This window comes from Tympanuchus pallidicinctus, unplaced genomic scaffold (genome assembly GCF_026119805.1).
Source record: "Tympanuchus pallidicinctus isolate F22 unplaced genomic scaffold, pur_lepc_1.0 scaffold1, whole genome shotgun sequence".
Lineage (NCBI taxonomy): Eukaryota > Metazoa > Chordata > Aves > Galliformes > Phasianidae > Tympanuchus > Tympanuchus pallidicinctus.
In genome coordinates this window covers 34,797,606-34,817,817 of record NW_026294618.1, presented here as the reverse complement: position 1 = coordinate 34,817,817, position 20,212 = coordinate 34,797,606, and the positions used below count along the sequence as shown (strand labels likewise).

Sequence of the window (20,212 nt, the reverse complement as noted above, 5' to 3'; positions counted from 1 at the left end):
AACCTTCCCACTGCTCCAGTAGAAAATCCTGCTTTAAATATCCCCTTTTATTTCTTACACTGTTAAATTTGCTGATCCATTTTAAGATATATGACGGCATATTTCACATAGGTCAGATGTTACTTTTGTATCATTTTTTGTACCATTTCTGTAGCAGCAGCATAGCTATGGTCACAATGCTACCAAAACTTGAAAAGATCTGTGATGAAAATTACCTGATCCCACAGATGTTCCACCAAGATGCTTAAACAGCTCCATTGTTGACTTTGTTGCTATTTGATTGCAGCTTAGTTGTTTAACTCCTTTCTACCTCCAAAAGGCAGGTTTTGTTCGTTTGAAGTCAGATAAATTCAGAGGTTGATTGAGTAGCATGACCTGTTAACTGGGCTGTAAACACAAACACTCAAGAGGGGAAGGAAAAATGGCCATAAGATACAAATGGCTTAATATTGCATTGCTGCAAAAACATCTTTAGAGTTTGAGAAACAAGCCATCTTACCCCAACAAGGAGCTTGAGCATCAACCATTACTTGACAGTTTTCCTACCATAAGTTCACTGCCTTTTTCAAAGACCACTCATGTTGTGATAGCACCTGATAAGCAGCTGTGCAGAAAACATGCAGATGTAGAATGGCCAAGGATTGCGTGGATTCACGAGGCCAAGTGTTTTCTCTCTTAAATCTTCATGCAGCTAAAAAGAAACTACTAAATGTTACACCAGTCTCCACAATATAATTGCTTCTCTCCTCTACCAAATTTTAAAATGATTGGTATTGTTATTAATATTAATAACATCGCAAATGTAAGTGCAAAAATGATAGATAGACTGTGCTAATTTTTTCAAAGCAATGCAAAAAATTCTGATCTTTCTTGATGTTAAACAACCTGTTTACTAACATATCTATGCCTCCAATTACTTAGCGGAGTTAGCCTCCTTCTGTTAGAAGTGAAGAGTAACTGCTATTGATTCAAACACAGCTGCAGGCAGGCCCCAGCTCTTTCAGCCCCTTGGAGAAAAAACATGTTGCATCTCTGACAGATCTCCATTTTTAATCCATTCACTCTTCAAAGTACTACAGCTGTTTGTTCCTAGGCAATCTCTTTTTGTGGGTTAAGCAGACGGAAGACGAATAACCCAAACAATTCAATATTCAGTTTTCTATTTTTTAATTCCAGTTTAAATGTAGAGTTTTGTATCTCACACTCGTGTGAAAGCTTTATGTGGTTTCATATTAGTAGACTGTTTTGCAGTTAACAAAAATATGATATATTTACAATCCTCAAGATTTTTAAATGGATTACCTCTGTTAGGCCCCACAATAGTACTGCTAAGGACTTCGTTGTGGATTTAATGATACTGAGGGGTTATTGAGACAGCAAGAAGGCGGCTTACTGTGTCTAATTGCAAATCCCTCTTATCCCTGAAGCTTTGGTTTCTTTTGCTATTAGAGTTGTGGGTTTTTTTTGTTGTTTGTTTTGTTTTATTATTTTTTTTTAACTAAGGTACAACAGATTGCATAAATGCAGTTGTATTATTTTTCACAATACCCTGGGAAATTACATTTAAAAGAGGCATTATTTTTGCTCCTGTTACTGAGCGGTTTTGTACCAATCATTCAAATGCAAACGAAAGAAGTTTTATGTGCATTTACTTAACAAGAATTATTTGCTTTAGTTATTCATTTAAAAATAAATGTTTCCATAATCAGACTTTATCTATGCACAGTGGGAATTAACAAAGCAATAAAGCGCTGGTAATAGCCATTGTAACATACAGCAGTCTTTCAGTCTTTATTTAATTTATGTGGTATCTCAAAGTTAAAAAACACTTATATGATATGTTTGCACTCAGTGTGTGTACTCCTGGGCTTACTGCGGCAGGAAGAGGTTTCCAGATATAACACATTCATAGATTTGTTCAATTTTACATTGTTTATCTTCATAAAACAAGCAGGTAAGTAAAAAAAGAAATACGTTTGCCTGCAGGAGTCTTCAAAGAAATCATGCTTTCTAATTTTCTGTGCTGTGAGTTGCTAGGAAGTTTGCTGATCGTGTGTACAGGAATAACTCCCAAGAACACAGTTGGATTTGCTCAGGTCAGTGTAACACACATGCAGAACTCTGTGAGAGCTTTAGTGCCTTTTGAAGACATGCAGCTGTAAACATCACAGTGATGAAATGAAACATGTATGATTTTGTATTTTTTAAATCTGGGAAAACTAAGGCACCCAGTATGTTCAGAGATGTAAAAAAGTATGGAAGATTGTAAGCAATTGTGATCAAGCTGTATGGCTGGACAAGCTAGTCCAATCCACGTTGGTCTCAACTAATCACAGAATCACAGAATCACAGAATCACCCGGGTTGGAAGGGACCTCAAGGATCATGTAGTTCCAACCCCCCTGCCTAGCAGGGCCACCAAACGTACACATTCAGATCAGGTTGCCCAGGACCCCGTCCAACCTGGCCTTGAACACGTCCAAGGACGGGGCATCCACAACCTCCCTGGGCAGAATGGTTAAAATAATTTTCAGCTGAAGTCATACATTGCTCAATGACATCGGGCAAATTTTGCTCGTGTGTTTTAGTTGTTTCTGATCCAATAGAGCAGAATGAACCCTGTGTATCATTCCCTGGAGCGAACATATTTCTTCAGTTTTTGAACACATCACTGAGACACTGAATTGCAATTTGTCCAGGTACTTCATCACCATATTACTTTTCAGTTTGTTATCAATATCAAATCTGGTCAGTGAATTTGTACCAGATAGGGATGAGGGACTCTCCTACTGTTCCTAATCCTTTCACAAAATGGGGAACAAAGGTGGCTCAATGTCAGCCGATGGGATACAGGTATCATAGAATCATAGAATCATAGAATCATAGAATGGACTGGGCTGAAAAGGACCACAATGGCCATCTAGTTTCATACCCCCTGCTATGTGCAAGGTCACCAACCACCAGACCAGGCTGCCCAGAGCCACATCCAGCCTGGCCTTGAATGCCTCTGGGGATGGGTCATCCACAACCTCCTTGGGCAACCTGTTGTAGTACGTCACCACACTCTCTGTGAAAAACTTCCTCCTAATATCTAACCTAAATCTCACCTATCTCAGTTTAAAACCATTCCCCCTTGTCCTATCAGCACCTAGTTAGTGGCAAGATGGCCAGGGCTGGTTACAGTAATTAAATTTTCACCATCCCTTGCGTTCTCATGCACAGTGTTTGTGCACTGACAGGTATCTGTGTGCTCTGTGGCGTGTTTTTGTATGCTTTGTATCCAATGCATGTGACCTCCCCATTCCTTGTTAATGCTGCTTACTCTATCACATGCCAAAGTTGTCCTCTGATAAGGACTTGTGTGCGGTGCCAGTGAGGTACCCTGTATTTTACTGATATGGAGAAGAGCCCTTCTAGAGTCTGCATGGAGATAACAAGCATCTTTTTGGGCCAATGAAAGATAAACTGCACTAGCAGTGTTTTCTTAGCAACAACGCCATCATAGCAGCTGTGCAACAGTGAGTCATCTGTGTGGTGCAGATATTTACAGGCACAGTATGCAGGCTCCTGTTCATTGCTGGTGAAAATGCAAAGCTAATGCTGGGGACTGTGCTGAAAAATAGTGTTCTGTAGCAGAGAAATTGTTCTATCAAATAGTGCTATTGTACTCTTTGTATCAGTTGCCATGGAAATAAATAGGAGGCATTAGTTTCAGAGCAACCTACGTATAAAATTATAGAATAGGGGATTTTCAGCGGCTCTCAAGTGCCCACAGATGGCACAAAGTGATCTTATTTGATATAAAAAAATAAGAAAAGGGCTGAAGTTGCCCTGGCAGCAAGTGCCTGTACCAGTACTGGAAAGCAGTGGGTGACAGTGGGTGTGGGGAGTGACAACGGGTGTCTGGTGGCTGTCAGCTGCCCTGCAGCTTGGGCATTGCCACAACATGCCAACTGCTCGGCACCCTGCACGGTGGTACTTATCTGGGCCCCCAGCAGCAGGTGCCTCTAACATCAGGCTCTGTAGCAGCATTGCTTTTCAGGTTGGCAGAAAGTCCAAGGTTTGAGTGAGTCATAGCTTTGTTTATGACATACAGGTTGTTTGTACATGATGCAGCTACTAACGTTTCTCAAAATAAATCTGTCACTTAATGGGCATCTAGTCTATGGAATCTACTGCTATAAATTATCACCAAATGTAAAATCCAGCAGGCCTGAGTACTGCAATTTATTTATACTACTTTTTTTTTTTTTTTTAATGAATACCAGAATTAACAAAATTTATTACAAACACAAGAAATAGAGAGTTTGAGGGAGCTAAGAGAAAGCAGTGATTTTTTTGTACTATTCTCTAGGAGCTTAGAGATTTTTTTGGAAGCAAATGACCTGATGACTATCTCTTCTTTCCTGTGATTAGGTTAGTGGGGTAATGACAAGTACCAGCCTCGATAATCTAGGGTGGAATTTTGAGACACTGTAAAACTTGTTGCCATAATTGAGTGTCCCTTTCTGTTGGCTGACAGCTGAGGGTGAGGTTAGAGATAGGTGTCTACCTTCTAGGCACTTGAGCAATGGCATGTACTAGCCTGCATATCCTCCAATAGAAATACAGGCTTGCAACACAGGATAGAAAGAACACACAGTTTTATAACTAGTTATGGTTATTTTTTTTCTAAGTTCATAAGTTCACTGAAGGAAATCTGTTCTTCTATATTTTCGAAGCACCAGGGACACAGTAATTAATATGTTGTAAGTTCGTGTTTTACAAAAACACCATCTGCCAAAAGTGCACCGGATGTTTTCTTTGAGAAATGGAGGCTTCCTGCCTAATTCATTTTGCCTTAATCTTCCAGCTGCCTTTTTGGTAAAATATTAGCTGAAGAGAACAAAAAACATTAACTTCATTTTTTGCACACTTTAACTTTTTCTTGCTAGCCTTTTTTTTTTTTTTTTTTTTTTCCCCCAGTGTGCTAACAGTCTTCGTTTGTGCTAACAGTCTTCATTGGCCTTCTGAATGATGATTAGACAGGGTATCTATACATGAGATTTATGTACTATAGGCTATGTTTTTATGCTTGAAACTGCTGCTGCAGGATGACATCACCTGGGGGTGTACCAGAGGAGAAGTGCCAGTTGGCACTGCAGCGTTATACCCAGGGGAATGCACTGCTACAGGCAATGGCAGCAGAACACAGCCCTCACTGCCCACCTGAAACTATACAGACACTGGATGTAATGTTTTTTGTTTGCTTGTTTGTTTGTTTTTCTTAGAACAAAATTTTGACCAAAAAATCACTGCCCAGTGCCCATTTAACTCCAAAACCACCTGAGGACACCCCTCAGCATATTCTGGCTTACTGTGGCATCACCAAGTTTCTTCCTAGAACCATAGGATATCCCAGGTTGGAAGGGGACCCACACGAACGGCTGAATCAACTCCCAGCTCCACACAGCAGCACCCAAAACTCAGATCCTATGTCTGAGAGTTCCTTGAACCCTGGCAACTTGGGGTGGTGCCCCCTGCCCTGGGCAGCCTGTTCCAGGACCTGAGCATCCTCTGCTGAAGAATGGTTTCCCCAGCCTGACCCTGCCCTGACACTGTTCCATACCATTTCCTCATGTGACCAGAGAGCAGAGCTCAGTGCTGCCCCTCCACTCACAGAATCACAGAATCTCAGAATGGCCAGGGTTGGAAGGGACCTCAGGGATCATGAATCTCCAACCCCCCTGCCACATGCAGGGCCATCAACCTCCCCATTTAATACTAGACCAGGCTGCCCAGGGCCCCAGCCAATCTGGCCACTCCTAACATGTGGGACTGCAGGTTCCAAATTCTGGGCCTTTCCCCTTCTTACCAGTAGGCTATTCTCCAAACGGGTGATGTAAAAGGTCAAAATGAAGCATTACACTGCCTAGCCGCAGAGCACAAGTATGGGCTCAGAGCATTGCGGTGGTGGGTCCTTATGCCTGCTGCTGTCAGCTGCTCCCATCGCGGTACCCCAGTGAAATGTCCCCACGAGCCACCAGAGGGAGCTCCGCTGCTCCTCACCGGGTCCCACAACACTCAAGGGCCAGGACATGAAGCTTTATGCATAAACATGTCTAAAACAGTATGCATATGCTACTAGGACAACTGCTTTCTAGTCCTTCAGTTCTTACTCTGCACTGCTCTTTGTAACCATCTCAGTCGTGTCAGAAGTAAGCAAAGTCCTTCCTGAGGAAAACCATGACTAAACTGGCATTTGGGTCAAGATGGCAAGACAGGATCAAAATGACTTTTCACTACACATGCTATGTCCCCACAGCATTTGAAAACTAGGACATGTCTGTATTAAAAATTATATTGAAATGCAGCCGTGTGGAGGAGTGCAAGTAATCAGTAACTGCGTTAGTATAGATTGGCTCTTCAGCATTACTAGAGAGGGAAGAAATAAAACCAGGCTCTCTCTTCCACACAGAAGTTTCGATTTCATTTCAGCAGTATGACAGCAGGATGTCCTGCCACGTGGTGCTTCTGAGGGCCTTCCTGGCTCTGCAGGATGGGAAAACCCCTTTGTGCAGGAAAGCTGCCTTCTCCAGGCACTCTTAAACGCTGAGTTGCCAAACAATTGGGAATGATTAACAGGATTGCACAGCATGGTGATTGATTCAGAACTGACCCTCCCTGCACTCCAGCACTTCCTTAGGGTGGAAATCTCAGTGATTGAGCTGCTTGTTCATTCCTGTGTACCCAGCTGTGTCCCTCCAAAGCTTCGACCTTTGTCCCAAACAACATGGTAGTCACCAGCTACACCTTTGAAAAACAGTGAAAATAAGAAGTCATGAAACTAGTGATTTAACTCTGCACAGTCAAAGATAGTTGATCACTCTTAATTGTGCAGACAGAATGAAGTGTTGCTGTTTACTTTCTGGAAGTTCGTTTTATATAGTAAGAAATCATACAAAAGCTATTGAATTTGATCTCCACTACTATCAATTTGAAATTCTTCCCTGGACTAAGCTGGGGAAAAAAATCTGCAGGTTCCATATAAAGCCTTTGGGTTATTTATTCTCATTTATGAAGAGAAAACATTGTTTTAGTACAGCAGTGATGTTGGAAATATTTCTGAAATGAATTCAATGCATATGGATGGATGTGTGGTAAAAAAGCAGCAGAACACATTATAAGAGAACAATTTCCTTCAGTGAGGGAAGAAAGGCTACTGCAGGCATGAACGAGGACTGTGGATGTGGCCTACAGTATCTGCGTGGACTGGCTTGTTAGAATGTTTCTAGCCTTCCAGAGTATCAAATAGAGCATGTTCCAGTTACTGAGATTGTGCTACATGCTTGCCTGCTCAACTCGTACCTCTTTGATGGGACAAATCTCAAGAGGATTACCGCATCTTGTAAAGACTTTTCTTTAGAAATACACACTTTGTTGGAGGAAATGGACATAACAGGCAAATGTTGTCTGATTTTTCAGGCAAATAAATTATACATATAAACATCTGTTGCAAAGTGAGGGAAACTGAAAACGTTGGAATATGGGAAACAGAAGAAAATACAAGAAACTACCAGAAGACCAAAGAAAACAGTCAGGGAAAGTAATGGGAAGGCTGAAGGTCCGGCATTAGAAACTGGGTGCCTCAATCTTCATCCTGTACTCCTCTGTTAAGATCCTCTCTCTTGGGAAAATGTAGGTCTCCTTCAGTTTCCTGGGACCAACTGAGAGTGTAAGGATGGCTCAGATGTAAAGTCAAGAGATGAGAGGATGTTGTGCATGTAAAGGCAACGGAAGGGCAGCAGCCAACATGCAGAAACTGGTGGCTGTGGGAAGAGAAAAAGAGGACAAGCTGGAAATGAAAATGGAGTGTATGAATTAGATATTGTATCAAAGCATCAAAAATAGGAGTGGAGAAAATAAAAGTAATCTTCCAAGTGCAGATTAATAAAACTGTCATCATGTAACATAGCTCTTCACCACGCAAACCATACACACAGCCCATTTTATCTCACCAGCCCTACCAACGGCTACTTGCCAAACATTTCAAAGCAGAGCATTACATTCACTGCATTGTAACATACTACACAGCAGGGAAAGAGACTTGCATATCACACAGCAACGAAGCATCCTAGCAAAGAAAAACCTTGAGTTGAGCCTCAGACACTGCTTCTACTTCTGGCTTAGTGAACTGAGGATCTTCAGCAAAATATTCATTTCTTTACAACTGTTTTTCCATCTGTAAAACAGGAAGGCTGCTGTCACCCACATATGTGCTTCAACTGTAAACTCACACGATAGTGCAGCAGTCTAAATATCTGACTCATCTCTTTCTGCTAAAATAACTGGAAAATCAAAACTGCAATATAAACCAAAAAAAGTCACATTCTTTCCCTTAAATCATCACCAAAAAAAAAAAAAAAAAAAAAAGAAAAAAAAGAAAAAAAAGAAAAAAAAGAGAGTAAAGTCTGTATGTGAAATCTTGCAATATTCTAGACTTCTTAGTCAAGTGATCCTACACTGAACAGTGGGGTCCTTGTGTCTTGAAACCATGAGCCAAAATACCACAAACACGTGCTGCTTTTCCAGGTAGCATGCCTCCTTTTACAAAGAATATGGCATGAGATGGCTGCCAAAGAACACAGCATCTGAAGTCAACGGCTTCTCTGACCACTTCTAAAATTAATCTAAAAAACCATGGAAACCTGAGAGCAGTACGTTTTATTGCAGTGCATCCAGCGATACTTAAACTGGTGCTAGCCATTAAGAACACCTCACTTAGATGCAGTTAATAGTCATGAATAAGAGGTACTGATCAGACAGTCAGTCATAAGACCTGTCAGCTGATGCTGCCTTCCAAAGAACTGGTAGCAAATTGCATTCCACTTCAGTCAAATGCCCTAGAACTGCAGTAACATAACATATCTTTGGAGGTATTTTTTTTTCTCTATATATCTTTCATTTCCATGCAGTTCAATGACAACATCTATGTAGCTTCTTTCTTATCTCCTGGTTGACCTTGTTTTTCAGGGTGTTTTTTTTTTTACTTCTCATCAGATATTTTTTTAATCACTTCTAGCACAGGGGGAAAAAAAAGTATCAGCACTTTCCTTACTGCTTACACTGAAGGAACGACTAGAGTTTGGATGCAGCCTATTGATTTACCTCTGCATCAATTCCTAAAATGATCAGTTGGGATTCATAAGATGCTAACATGCAATTTCTGAATAATCAGATGCTAGAAATGCAACTTGCATAAGCTTCATGCTATAGGAATGTGAATCACATAGATCAAGCTATCTACTATTTTAGACCATAGCACACCTTTTTCTTTCTCATGTCGGCAGGCAATAAAGAACACAAGATTCAAGTGATGAGAGAAAGGCAGAAGGCAGCTCGTCTGTCTCTCTATATAAAGTCCTTTTACTGAATATAGCTCTAGGTCCTGTTTCAGAGAATGAAAGATGATGTAATTTATATTTTGATGGCCATTACTATCACTTGTAAATCATGCATGAAAATTAAGGTTTGTAGACTCAGCTGATGAAGGCACAGCACTTTGTTACACAGGAGCAAATGACAGGTTTCATAGAACTAGCATCTCCTCAGTACTTTATGCTTCATGATCTTAAGAATGACAAAATGGCAATGATCTTTACACTACTGTTCGAAATATATACAAGCATATATTGAACTACAACCCTGTAAGTACTTAGAATAAGTCCTATAAATACAAGAAAAGCCCTTGAATCCAAATAGTAACTCTTTCTGGTATAAACTACAGAATTCACACAAGTTCACCCAGCAGTGGCAACATATTCTGTAAGAACATATAACCAGTGTAATTCTCACATGGAAGAAAAGTGTTTATGAACCACTCAAAATAAAAGACTGTGCCTGTGGCACTTAAGCCTCGTATGCGTCGCACGTAGCTAACTTTAAACAGAAGTGTCCATGCAGCTGTTTTAGTACTGTTACAGCTTAGCAAAATCTAAAGACCTGTTTTCTGGGAGTTAAATAAATCTGATTTTATCATCTCACGGGAAAATAGATATAGAAGAATGCTGACTTCAGAAATGCTACCTCTGCTAGGATGAGTTCATTCTGCACATTAATACCTGAGCAGGACTTTTCTTTTGTTTCAAATTTAGCTGAATTCCTGACCTTCCTGTCCTACCTCCAATCACATTCTTCTGCACTCTAAATGCAAAGCAAAAAGTTAACAGCTTCTACATAGCTGATAACTTCAGTTAAGGTCCTCTAATTAGGTAATGTATTTCTTGTTAATTGATAGATGTGCCTTTCATTAATATTTTCTATCGAATCAGCAAGCTCATTAAAAATAGAGTACGATTCCTATTCAACAAAGTAGTATCCCTTTTTTTTCCCCCACAGGAAATGTTAACATTCATTAACTCCTAGACCTTTTAAGATAAGGATCAGCCACAACGTAAAACCTTAGAGATCACAACAGAAAATAATTCCCCTGAAATAGTTAGACATACACGATGAGAATGACATTAAAGAATGCTTTGTGAAATCAAAATTCTAAGAGAACCAGAAGTTGCATGAAAAAATAGAAGGAATGAAGTTGTAAATGAAAGTAAAAGAACTGCTTGTTGGAAGAGTGCCAAGACACTCTGTGCAGAAATAAACCCAAATTCATCTCCAAAATTACAAAGAAAATCAATCTATAATGTAGCCTTTATGTATGACTTCAAAACTGAGTAAAACAGAAGAAAAAAAAAAACAAACCAGGAAGTGCTGCATGCATCAAATGCTTTGTAAAGCAAAAGCTCTGACAGTAGTTACAAGAACTGCTGCAAAAGGCAGTACGTACAGAAAACACAGCTGGACTAGAAGACAATTTATGGAAACAGTTGCAGTTTCTTATATGGGCTACCTAAGGATTTAGCAGCCTCTTTGAAGGGATACTAGTGTAAGAGAGCCAGTCATGGGGGATTTACAGCTCCTGTTGCATTAGGAGATAGAAGCATTTTAGCTGTAGTAGAGCACCACGTCAGCCATTATTAATGAAGCTGTCTGCTGGTTTGAAACTTAGCCATGCATGCAAATCCTGCAACAAATACATCCCATGAAAGCTAATTTTCAGGACCACCACCACATGACAAGTATTCAGCTTGCAGTTGATACCCCTATGGTTTTGCATGGCATTGCACAAAAGATTTTAGATATAAAAACTTAATCTATTTAAAATGCAGTAAGTTTGGATTCCCTACTCTGTCTGAACTCAGAAGATTTAATAAGTATTTTGTGTAGTTTGCACACAGCAGCCACATGACCGATCACAACACACACACTGAGGCTGACTGCTTTCTTCTTTAAAGGCTACTCACTTCAAGAAGACTTCAGGCTACGTTACTACGAAGTCTTACAGAAACCAGTCGTGTTTTTCTTCATGAAGTCCGAAAACAAATAGCAGCGCGTTCATGAAACACAGTGCCTGGCTTTCAGGGAATCAGGGTGAGAAATCCATCAGATCTGAGCGAATGCTGAAATTGAAAATCCCTGTTAAGAATATCATAAAGTGAGAAATAAAGAATATGCAACATGCAGCCCAATGCAACAATGACCTGATTTTCCAGGGAATCTTGGGAAGCGTTATATTGTATGTAAACTGAGTTTTATATTTCAGCCCACTGACCAGGATTCAATCCAAAGCCCTGAAGAGCCAGATTTCAACATTAAGCATCAGATCGTAACAGAACCATCAGTAACACTGCAGTAGCCAACTCAGGAAGTTACGCACTGTGTAATGAGTAAATGATGAGGTAAAAGAGTAAAGAACAGCACATTATCTTACCCTTGTGATCTTAATGACCCAACAAAGTGTGAAACATTTTCTAGAGTTCAGAAGTCTCATTCAACAGCTCTAAAGAACTTTCTGAGGAGCTGAGAACTAATGTCACTTGCTTTTAAATGAATTCTGTAATCCCCAGATGTATGACAGCAAATCAAGGCAGAAACAGAGGTGAGTTACATTAGCAAGTTCCATGTAGGATCAGAATTATCATTTAGACTAAATATTTTGACGTCAGCTCCAAAGGGCAGGGAGGAAAAGAGACTGACAGTAGCACAGGTAATAAGCAGGGAAAAAAGGGTTGCTGTATTTTAATGAATGCCCAACCACATCTTCTGGAACTGGATCTTGTCAAGCTAGTTACCAAGATTCAGTAAGTTCAGCTGATAAATCATGAGTTCAGCTGATAAAATTAAGTACTAGCAAAAATATGGGGAGTTCTTAAAGGCATTTTCCTTCACACCTCATGGGCATTAGGCAAAAAGAAGAAAACAAACAAACAAACCCTTAATGCACCAGAAGTGGTAAACTTTGGACTTAATGTCTGCTAGACACATTTTCAGTGAGATTCTACTGGCATTTCTCTTGGTCTTAATACTGTTTAATGACAATTCAAAAATGGAGACTTTTATTGCCAGAAGACCTGCTAAATTATGGAGCCCATACATTTTCCTCAAGAACGTAACACTATTAATTAATGCAGGTATATTTTAGAAGTTAGTGAAACGGAAATATCTGGTGTATTCCCAAGTTTTTGTGTGAACTTCTGGTTCAGAGCAAGTACTTATGTAGCTTAATGGCATTATAATTTTTTTTTTTTTTCAAATATATAATGCAAAGATGATCTCCATTACATTTTAAGCAATGGAGTTTGGAACTTGTGGTTAATCAGTATCACCAATTCATACAAGCTCTACAAGGTGAGCACACCATCAGAACTAGCAGCACTTGATACAAACTAGCAGCAACACTTGATACAAATCTAGCTAAAGTTGGTCCCTGAATCTCTGTTGCCCACGCTAAGAAAAAGAATGCTCTGCCTAGGACCCCACTGGTTGTTTTCCTCTCACATAACCTTCCTCATAAACTAATGCCCAAGATTCTTTTTTTTCCTCCTTTTTCCAGTGGATGTGAAAATTCAAGAAAGCTTTTTCACCTCATGACTTACTCATCTAATTTAAATACTGAAAGTAGTCATAAATCTTCATGATGTCAACACCCTTGTCGTACTAATCTGCAGCCCAGTTTCTTAAGAATTTTAGATCAGAGGAAAGCAATTTCCAGCACAGCCACCAACAGGAGACAACATCAGTGCAGAACAGGAAGCTCCATTTGCCCTCTTTCAGCCACTGCTGCCTTTCAGTTTCAACGAATTCAGTGACTGCTTACCATGGAAATTGTTAAGGAGCATTGCAGCATGAATTCAAATTTAATTCTCCAACCATCTCAAAAATCCCAGTTTTAAAGAAACAAAAGGATAAGGAATCTCAACAAGGATATGGAACCTCTTCTGATGTATTACAGAGGAAATGTTCTGTAACCTCTTTGTTACTGGGATAACTAAAGGCTGACAAGGACAAAAAAAATATCTGTTACGCACACAAAAAAGCAGCAACACAGCAATTCAAATGCTTGAAGACACACACACACAGAAGAAAAACAGAGACATGACTTAGGGGAGGCCAAATTGTTTTATTTAATTTTTTTTTTAGTGACCAATTAAATTTATGGTAGAAAGCTCTGCTCTTTTCTTTTTTGTTCTCTTAAAAGAAATCAGCAGTGCTCAACACGATGAGTTGGAATTCTACTCAAATTCCAGTTAATTTTGTTACAAACAGATAAACAGGAATTCCAGATACTGTTTCCAAGCAGAAATTCACATTTGTATGAAAAATTCCATGTTTATACTTGATTGGGACACAGAACATAGAACTATTGTCAGCAGTGCATGAATAAACCATTCACATTTGATCTGGAACCTTAACATCAGAAAGCTGTACTCTCCGTTCAGAATTTTCTTTACCTTGTGCAAATCAAGTCAAGTCTTCATGTGTCAAGCGCACACTTAAAACTGTCCATGTTGTATATACAAGACATCTACCAATCAGGCAGTGCAAAATACATCCTTTCATAACAAAACTAAAATGTACCTCTCAAAGTATGAACAAGAATATACACATAATACATGATGTACACTATTTACACAACCATAAAAAATATAATACAAGGAATTTTGTATGCGAGTATAAGACTTGACAGTCTTTCGTTTGTGGGTTTTTTTTTTTTTAATTTTTTTTTTTTTTTTTTAATTTTTTTTTTTTGTTTGCAACAAGGCATGTGTAAGTTTCCTGGATGGAGTTTGCTTTGCAGCTATTCAGAGAGCTTGGAAACTACACCTGAACTTTGAGGAGAGTTTTCAGATGGACTGCCATCAACTCCCTGTTTTGGTCAGACAGCTCAGCTGTGCCCCCTACCCAGTGGCTGGGGGGCTTTGGGAGAACACTGGGAGATGGCGGGTCACTGAACTTTGCCCCAGCATAGTTTTCTTTTTGGTTCGCATCTGTGAGGGTGATGGGTTTCTTAGACTTGGCATTTCTGAAGTTCTCTGTGTTTTTAAGTGGCTTTTTCTCCTGCTTCTGAACCATTTCTGGCGGTACCGAATCTTGCCAAAAGTTCTCAATCTTTTTTGCCGAGGCGATCTTTGTCAGCGGCACATTACATTTACTCTTCTGCCTGTTAATCTTTGGTTGTTCACACAGATGTAAACCGTGAACGGGCTGGCCGTGGGGAGTGGCAGCCTTCTCAGTCTTTCCCATCTTGTTCTTCAAGAACTGAAGAGACAAAGAATTCGCGTCAGCACACGATCCCTCTCTGGATTCCAGAGGCGCCCGTGGCAACGGACGCGACGGCAACGAGCCGTCACCCTCCAGGCTATCCCACGTCTTTACAACTCGGCCGTTACTATGCGCGCTCCGGGACGCGGAGCCGCCACAGCCCCCGAGGACCCCTCACCGTCCTGGCTCGGCCGCCATGGGGCGCTGCGCCCCCCGCACGTCCCGCCTGCGCGCGCAGGGGCGGCTGGCGCGCAGCCAGCAGGCTAAATCCGGCTGTTGCTGGGTGCAGCGGCGGCCGCCCATTGGTGGAGACCGGCAGCCAATCGCAGACCGCGATTTCACTCGTTTCCCCTCCCCCCCCCCCCCCCCCCAACGAACGTAACGGAAACTCTCCTCCCCCCGCCCCTCACACGCACACAAGGCGAGGGGAGGGGGTAAGCCGCCCGCTGCCCTCCCCCCCCCCCCCCCCCCCTCCAATCCAGGGGGGGGAACGGAGCCCCGTGAAAGGGAAAAAAGTCATTAAATCTCGGAGCCCCTTCTTACCTCCTTTCTGAGGGGTCTGCTGGGCGCGGGTCTGGAGGGGGTGGGTGCGAGGGATTCTTCGGCGGGGGTCGCCGCGAAGCCGGGAGCGACAGTTGAAGCAACGGGATCGCCGAGTTCGGCCGGGCCGTGCGCTCCCAGCGGCGTTCTTCTGCCCAGGCCGGCGCGGTGCTGCTGGAACTGCTGGTAACGGCTCGGCAGGAGCCCTGCGGGGCCCGGCCGGATCTTGCCCTTCCTCCGCCTCACTCTCTTCAGCGCGGGCCGCGCGCTGCCCCCCGGACCTGCCAGGCAGCAGCTGGGCTGGTTCTCACAGTTGTTGTCCCCTCGCCTGAGGTGCTGGAGGAGCGTCGAGGGCAGCCGCCGGGGATCTTCGGTGCCCGCCGAGATTCGAGTCAGGAAGGGCGGCGGCGCCGTGGTGGTGACCATGGTGGGACGTGGGTACCCAGAGCTGTAAAGGGAAGAAGGGGTCGAGCCCCGGCAGGGATGAGCGGCTCGGGTCGCTAGGGACTGTTTACCCGGGCTTTATAGGCTCAGATGGTGGTACGGTCGGATCGGCTGCTAGGAGAACATGGCGGGGGAGTGAGAGGAGCAGCCAGCAGCGCCCTGTGTTGTTACACGGGATGGGCACGCCCCCTTCCGCCCTCCCGCCAATCGCCGTGCGAGAACGGAGAGAGCGGCGTGCCTCTCCGCAGGGCACCACCAATCCCAGCGAACCGGTGGCCGCTCTGGCCCCACCCTGACCAATCGGAAGCGACACAAACACTTGTGGCTCCGCCCGCTTCCGCAGGCCGCCCAATCCGGGCAGACACAAACAACGGGCACGCCCCAGTCTCCGAGTCACGGGCTCGAAATGCGAAGCGAGCGGAGGGACGAGAGCTTCCCCCGTTGAGCACCACGGGCCAATCTCGCGCAGCGCAAGCGGCATCGGCCGCGCCCCCTCGCGCCGCTCAGCCAATCGGAGGAGACGTAAACAGGCGGCGAAGCGCCCCCCTCGGAGGTGGAGGCGCGTACCCTGCCGGGCCTGCTATGGAGGAGCCGGCGTCGCGGCCTGCTGCCGCTGCCGGTCCTCCAGCCGAGGAGGGAGCGAGCCGGGACGACCGCAGCTTGGAGGCCTTGAGCCTGGCCGCCGGCGGTGGAGCGGCGGCAGGACGTTCGCCGCCGGAGGGGCGGCAGCTGCCGGAGGGGCGGCGGGCGACTCTGGCGAGCGCCTTGGAGCTGGAGGGAACGGTGCTGCGCGAGGGGCAGCTCACGCAGTTCGTGGCCAACAACCTGGAGCGGCGGATCCGGCTGAGCGGCGTGCCGCGGGGCGAACCGCCGGCGGCGGCGGCGGCCGGCGGCAGCTCCATCCCCGCCATCGATCCCGGGGCGCTGCAGGACGTGGTGGCGCTTGCCGGGCAGGTGGCGGCGCAGGTGGACGAGCTGCTGCGCAACGTGCACTGCGGGCTGCAGGCGCTGACGGCGCTCAGCGTCGGCTGCATCCAGACCTACCGCGACGGTGTGGAGAGCCTGGGCGAGGCGGCCGACCTCAGCATCCGCGCCATGTACGCCCTGGTGGCGCGTTGCGAGGAGCTGGACCGCGCCATGCAGCCCGTGCCCGCCCTGGCCAAGCGCATCCGCGACATGAAGGGCACGCTGGAGCGCCTCGAGGGGCTGTGCAAGTAGCTCTCGGCGCCAAATGGCGGCCCGCGCGTCCCTCGGCGCCGCGGAGCTGTCCGCGGGCCGGGCCGGGCCGGGCTGGGCGGCCCGAGCTGCGGTCGGAGGGAGAGCGCTGAGCTGAAGCGCGGCACATCGCTCGCGGCGCTTCCCGGCTTAACTCCATTAAAGAATTTGGACTCTTCACGCCTTACGCTTTCTATTTATTGAGGGCTAGGAAAACTGACCGAGCTCCATTAAAAGCGACCGTTGGTGATTCTGCCTGACCAACTTTGAAGTCGTTGTGAACAGTTTTTTGATGCTTACAGGCATACGTGCTGCTTTGCGGCTGACTTGGTGCCTGATAGGTGGAACTGTCTCTTACTGCTAGCTTTGTGTCGCAGCACACAACTATAAGTGATGGAAATGGGAGAATTCAAGTATGTAGCCAAACACCAAATCCATGGAGCAGAACTGAGATTCAGCTAAGAAAAGCCAAATTGCAAAGTTCTAAATAAAGGCCTTCAGGTAATACATGCTTTGTGTCTGTTAGTGTCTGAGGTTTTCACAGCATGGAAGTTCAAATGGTATCACTGTGAAACGTCTCTTTAATTGGAATCACAGAATTGTAGGGGCTGGGGGAGACCTCTGGAGGTCATTGCATCCAACCCCCTACTAAAGCAGGTTTCCTACAGCAGATTGCATGAGAAGATGTCCAGGTGGGTCTTGAATATCTGTGGAGTAGGGGACCCCACCACCTCTCTGGGCAGCCTGTTCCTGTGCTCCTTCACCCTCACAGTAAGGGAAATTTTTCCTCAAGTTCAGATGGAACTTCATATGTTCCAATTTGGGCCCACTGCCCCTTGTCCTCTCTCTGCACACCACTGAGAAATGATGAGAAATACAATTACATCACTGTGTTACACAAGTGTATGATTGACCTAAGTCCTTTAGTAGAATTTGTGCACTCAAAGCTTTTGATCGTGCATTGCTGTGTGCAGAAGTTCCTTTGTTGTGCTGCCAGTATTTTCACTGAGGCCTAAGAGAAGTTCTCTGCTGGCTGTGGTTCTGATGCAGGTAGACTTCAGCAGTCCGTTTAGGTTCAGATTTCCTTGGAACAAGATTCAAGATTTCATATAGAAATGATCACTGCATTTTGTAGTTTGTATAGTGGTGTCGCTGGTGTGAGCAGTGTCCTCTAAAGGTCTTGGGGGAAAGGTATCCAGAAATACCACGAGTCCTGTACCTAAGTTCGTAGTCGTAAGGTTTGTAGTGGGTACAGCACCACTGCAAGCTCATCCAAAACACTGATGATACACAGTGCTTCTAAATATGCACAATACTGAATTGTAACAAAACAACAAGCTTTTTTCACTGCCCTGGTTTGCAGTCCGTGACCAACTTTGTGCCTCTTAGTGTGGCCTCCCCCTTGGCACAGGGAATGTGTTTTGTATGCAGCCTTCCTGCCTGCACAGTGGGAGGATGCTGGAAGTGGGCCAGGCCCTGCTCACTCTGTGATGTCTGCTAGGGAGTAGTTGTGGCTCCAGAAAGAGACTTATCAGTTAAAGAGTAGAGGTTAGTTGGGAGAGAAAGGAGAATGTGGGGCCTAGCAGATATCAGATCACATCACACCAGAGGAACAGCAGTAATCTGGATAGTTTTGGGGTGTTATTCTTGGGAAAGTTTGTATTGTTTATCATGAGGTGCAGTCATTTTGTTATGTTTTTTGTTTGTTTGTTTTTGTATATCAGGATTTAAGACCAAATTTTGATCTTGTTCTACAAGTATTGATGAGAGGTACCTGACTTGTTTGTATAGTCACATGTACAGCTACATTCTGTTCATTCAAATGTTAAGCTTTTAAAGTAAATACATTTTTGTATACTATTGGTTTTCAATAGCTTTTCATTTAAAGTCATTTATGTTAAATGCTAATTCTCTGCTGAAGTTGTTATGTCTGTGAAATAAAATAATTACTTTTATGTTTGAAATTGTTACTGATTAGTTGTTGTTGAAGTGTTTCACATCTTAATTATTCCTTTTCTTATTTGGTAAAATAATTTGAAGCTATTTTAAACTCCGTTCTTGTACCTGCATGGAGACCCATTACTGTGATTGCAGGGCCAGTTTCAGTCTGGGTCCCCAGGCAGTAATTTCTAGCATGATGTCATTCATGGGATGAAAAAGAGCTGACTAGTGAATCACAGCCATGAAGGCAGTGGTAATTAGCTTGCATATTTTGCTTCTTTCATGTCAGTGTGAAGGCTTCAACTTGTGCAAGCATCAGACTCAGCTGAGCAAAGTGGTTCTCATTCCCAGGTGCCTGTGTTATCCATACACCACACATTCACTGTCTCTGTGGCAAGCGTGGCTAAATGAAACCAGCCTGTTCTGTGCCACCACAGTGAGAACCAAGGCATTTGTTCTGAGCCATACGAGTCAGAACTGGGATGTTAATGCAGAGCTGCTGTGGTTTGCAGCCCTCCTCTCAATCCTGGCTTCCTTTTCTGCAGAACTGTGTCACTTGGCAGCATTCATATCAGTGCTGCTCTGATGCCAGCCCTGCCCTTGAAATCATATTTGGACTGCTCGTGAGCTACGTGCAGCTTGGAAGCCATCAGTGAACCTGATGGTGCTGCAGCTGGAGATTGCTACAGTGCCTTTTTGATCCTAGGCCAGGCTTTCGTGTGCCTCTTCTGTGTTAATCCTAGTGCTCTCCAGCTTTTGGATGTTGAGCTTAGCTTTCAGGTTATTCGAGCCTTTTTTCTTAACCTGTCACTGAGCAGATAGAGTCATGTTTGGATTTACCAAGATTTAACACACATTTGCATATATTTTCTTGCTTAATCAAGTCAGCTTTACAGTTGACCTTACGTTCCTTATCAGCTGCCAAATGAACTGCTGTTCTGGCAAGATGGACAAGGTCAGAGAAGAAAAACAACAAAATGACGTGCCAAACACTGAGCAAAGCCAGGTACAGAATTGGCTTTTCTAGAATTTACTTCCCTGTTCCGATAACTGCCACTGACTCCACTAGAAATTAGGTTAGTTCGTTAATTTCTTTTCATTCAGGACAACTCAGAGTTGACTAAGGAAATCCTTTTTTTTTTTTTCTTCCTAAGAAAGGTGTGCTTGTTTCTCCTTTATTCAGATCTTTTTGTTCTTTCATTGTGATTCTTGACTGATCCCAAATCCATGCTTTTCAGAGAAGTTTTACCAGATAAAGCCTCACTACATCACAACCCCCCAACTCCTCTGAAGCAGAAATGAGTATCACAGACATTTCACTTTTGAGGCTGATTTCCAACTTTACTTAATTGTATCATGTGTTCAGTAAGTAAATATATGTAAATATTTTGTGTATCTTGCTGCCAACTGTATACTGAAGTACAAAGTACTTTTTC

At 43.8% G+C, this 20,212-nt stretch overlaps 2 protein-coding genes across 2 annotated transcripts; one reads left to right on the top strand and one right to left on the bottom strand.

Annotated features, from left to right (window-relative positions):
- Window positions 1–13,474: 13,474 nt before the first annotated feature.
- Window positions 13,475–15,602, bottom strand: PNRC1 (proline rich nuclear receptor coactivator 1). Its single transcript, XM_052683917.1, has 2 exons — window positions 15,180–15,602; window positions 13,475–14,633 (listed from the first exon to the last, which is right to left on the bottom strand). Exons 1-2 carry the CDS (start codon window positions 15,600–15,602, stop codon window positions 14,193–14,195), a joined length of 864 nt encoding a protein of 287 aa, XP_052539877.1. The 3' UTR covers window positions 13,475–14,192.
- A 108-nt stretch (window positions 15,603–15,710) lies between these two features.
- On the top strand, window positions 15,711–17,344 carry BORCS6 (BLOC-1 related complex subunit 6). Its single transcript, XM_052683906.1, is given in 3 exon segments — window positions 15,711–16,041; window positions 16,044–16,168; window positions 16,170–17,344. Coding segments are annotated over 3 exon segments (1,125 nt in total). The 3' UTR covers window positions 16,839–17,344.
- Window positions 17,345–20,212: the final 2,868 nt, after the last annotated feature.

Bases quoted from the DNA above. Each gene is read 5' to 3' on its own strand.
- PNRC1 (XM_052683917.1), bottom strand. From the start codon at position 15,602: ATGGTCACCACCACGGCGCCGCCGCCCTTCCTGACTCGAATCTCGGCG. The intron at 14,634-15,179 runs GTAAGAAGGGGC...TTGTCTCTTCAG, and splicing joins GCAGACCCCTCAGAAAGGAG to TTCTTGAAGAACAAGATGGG.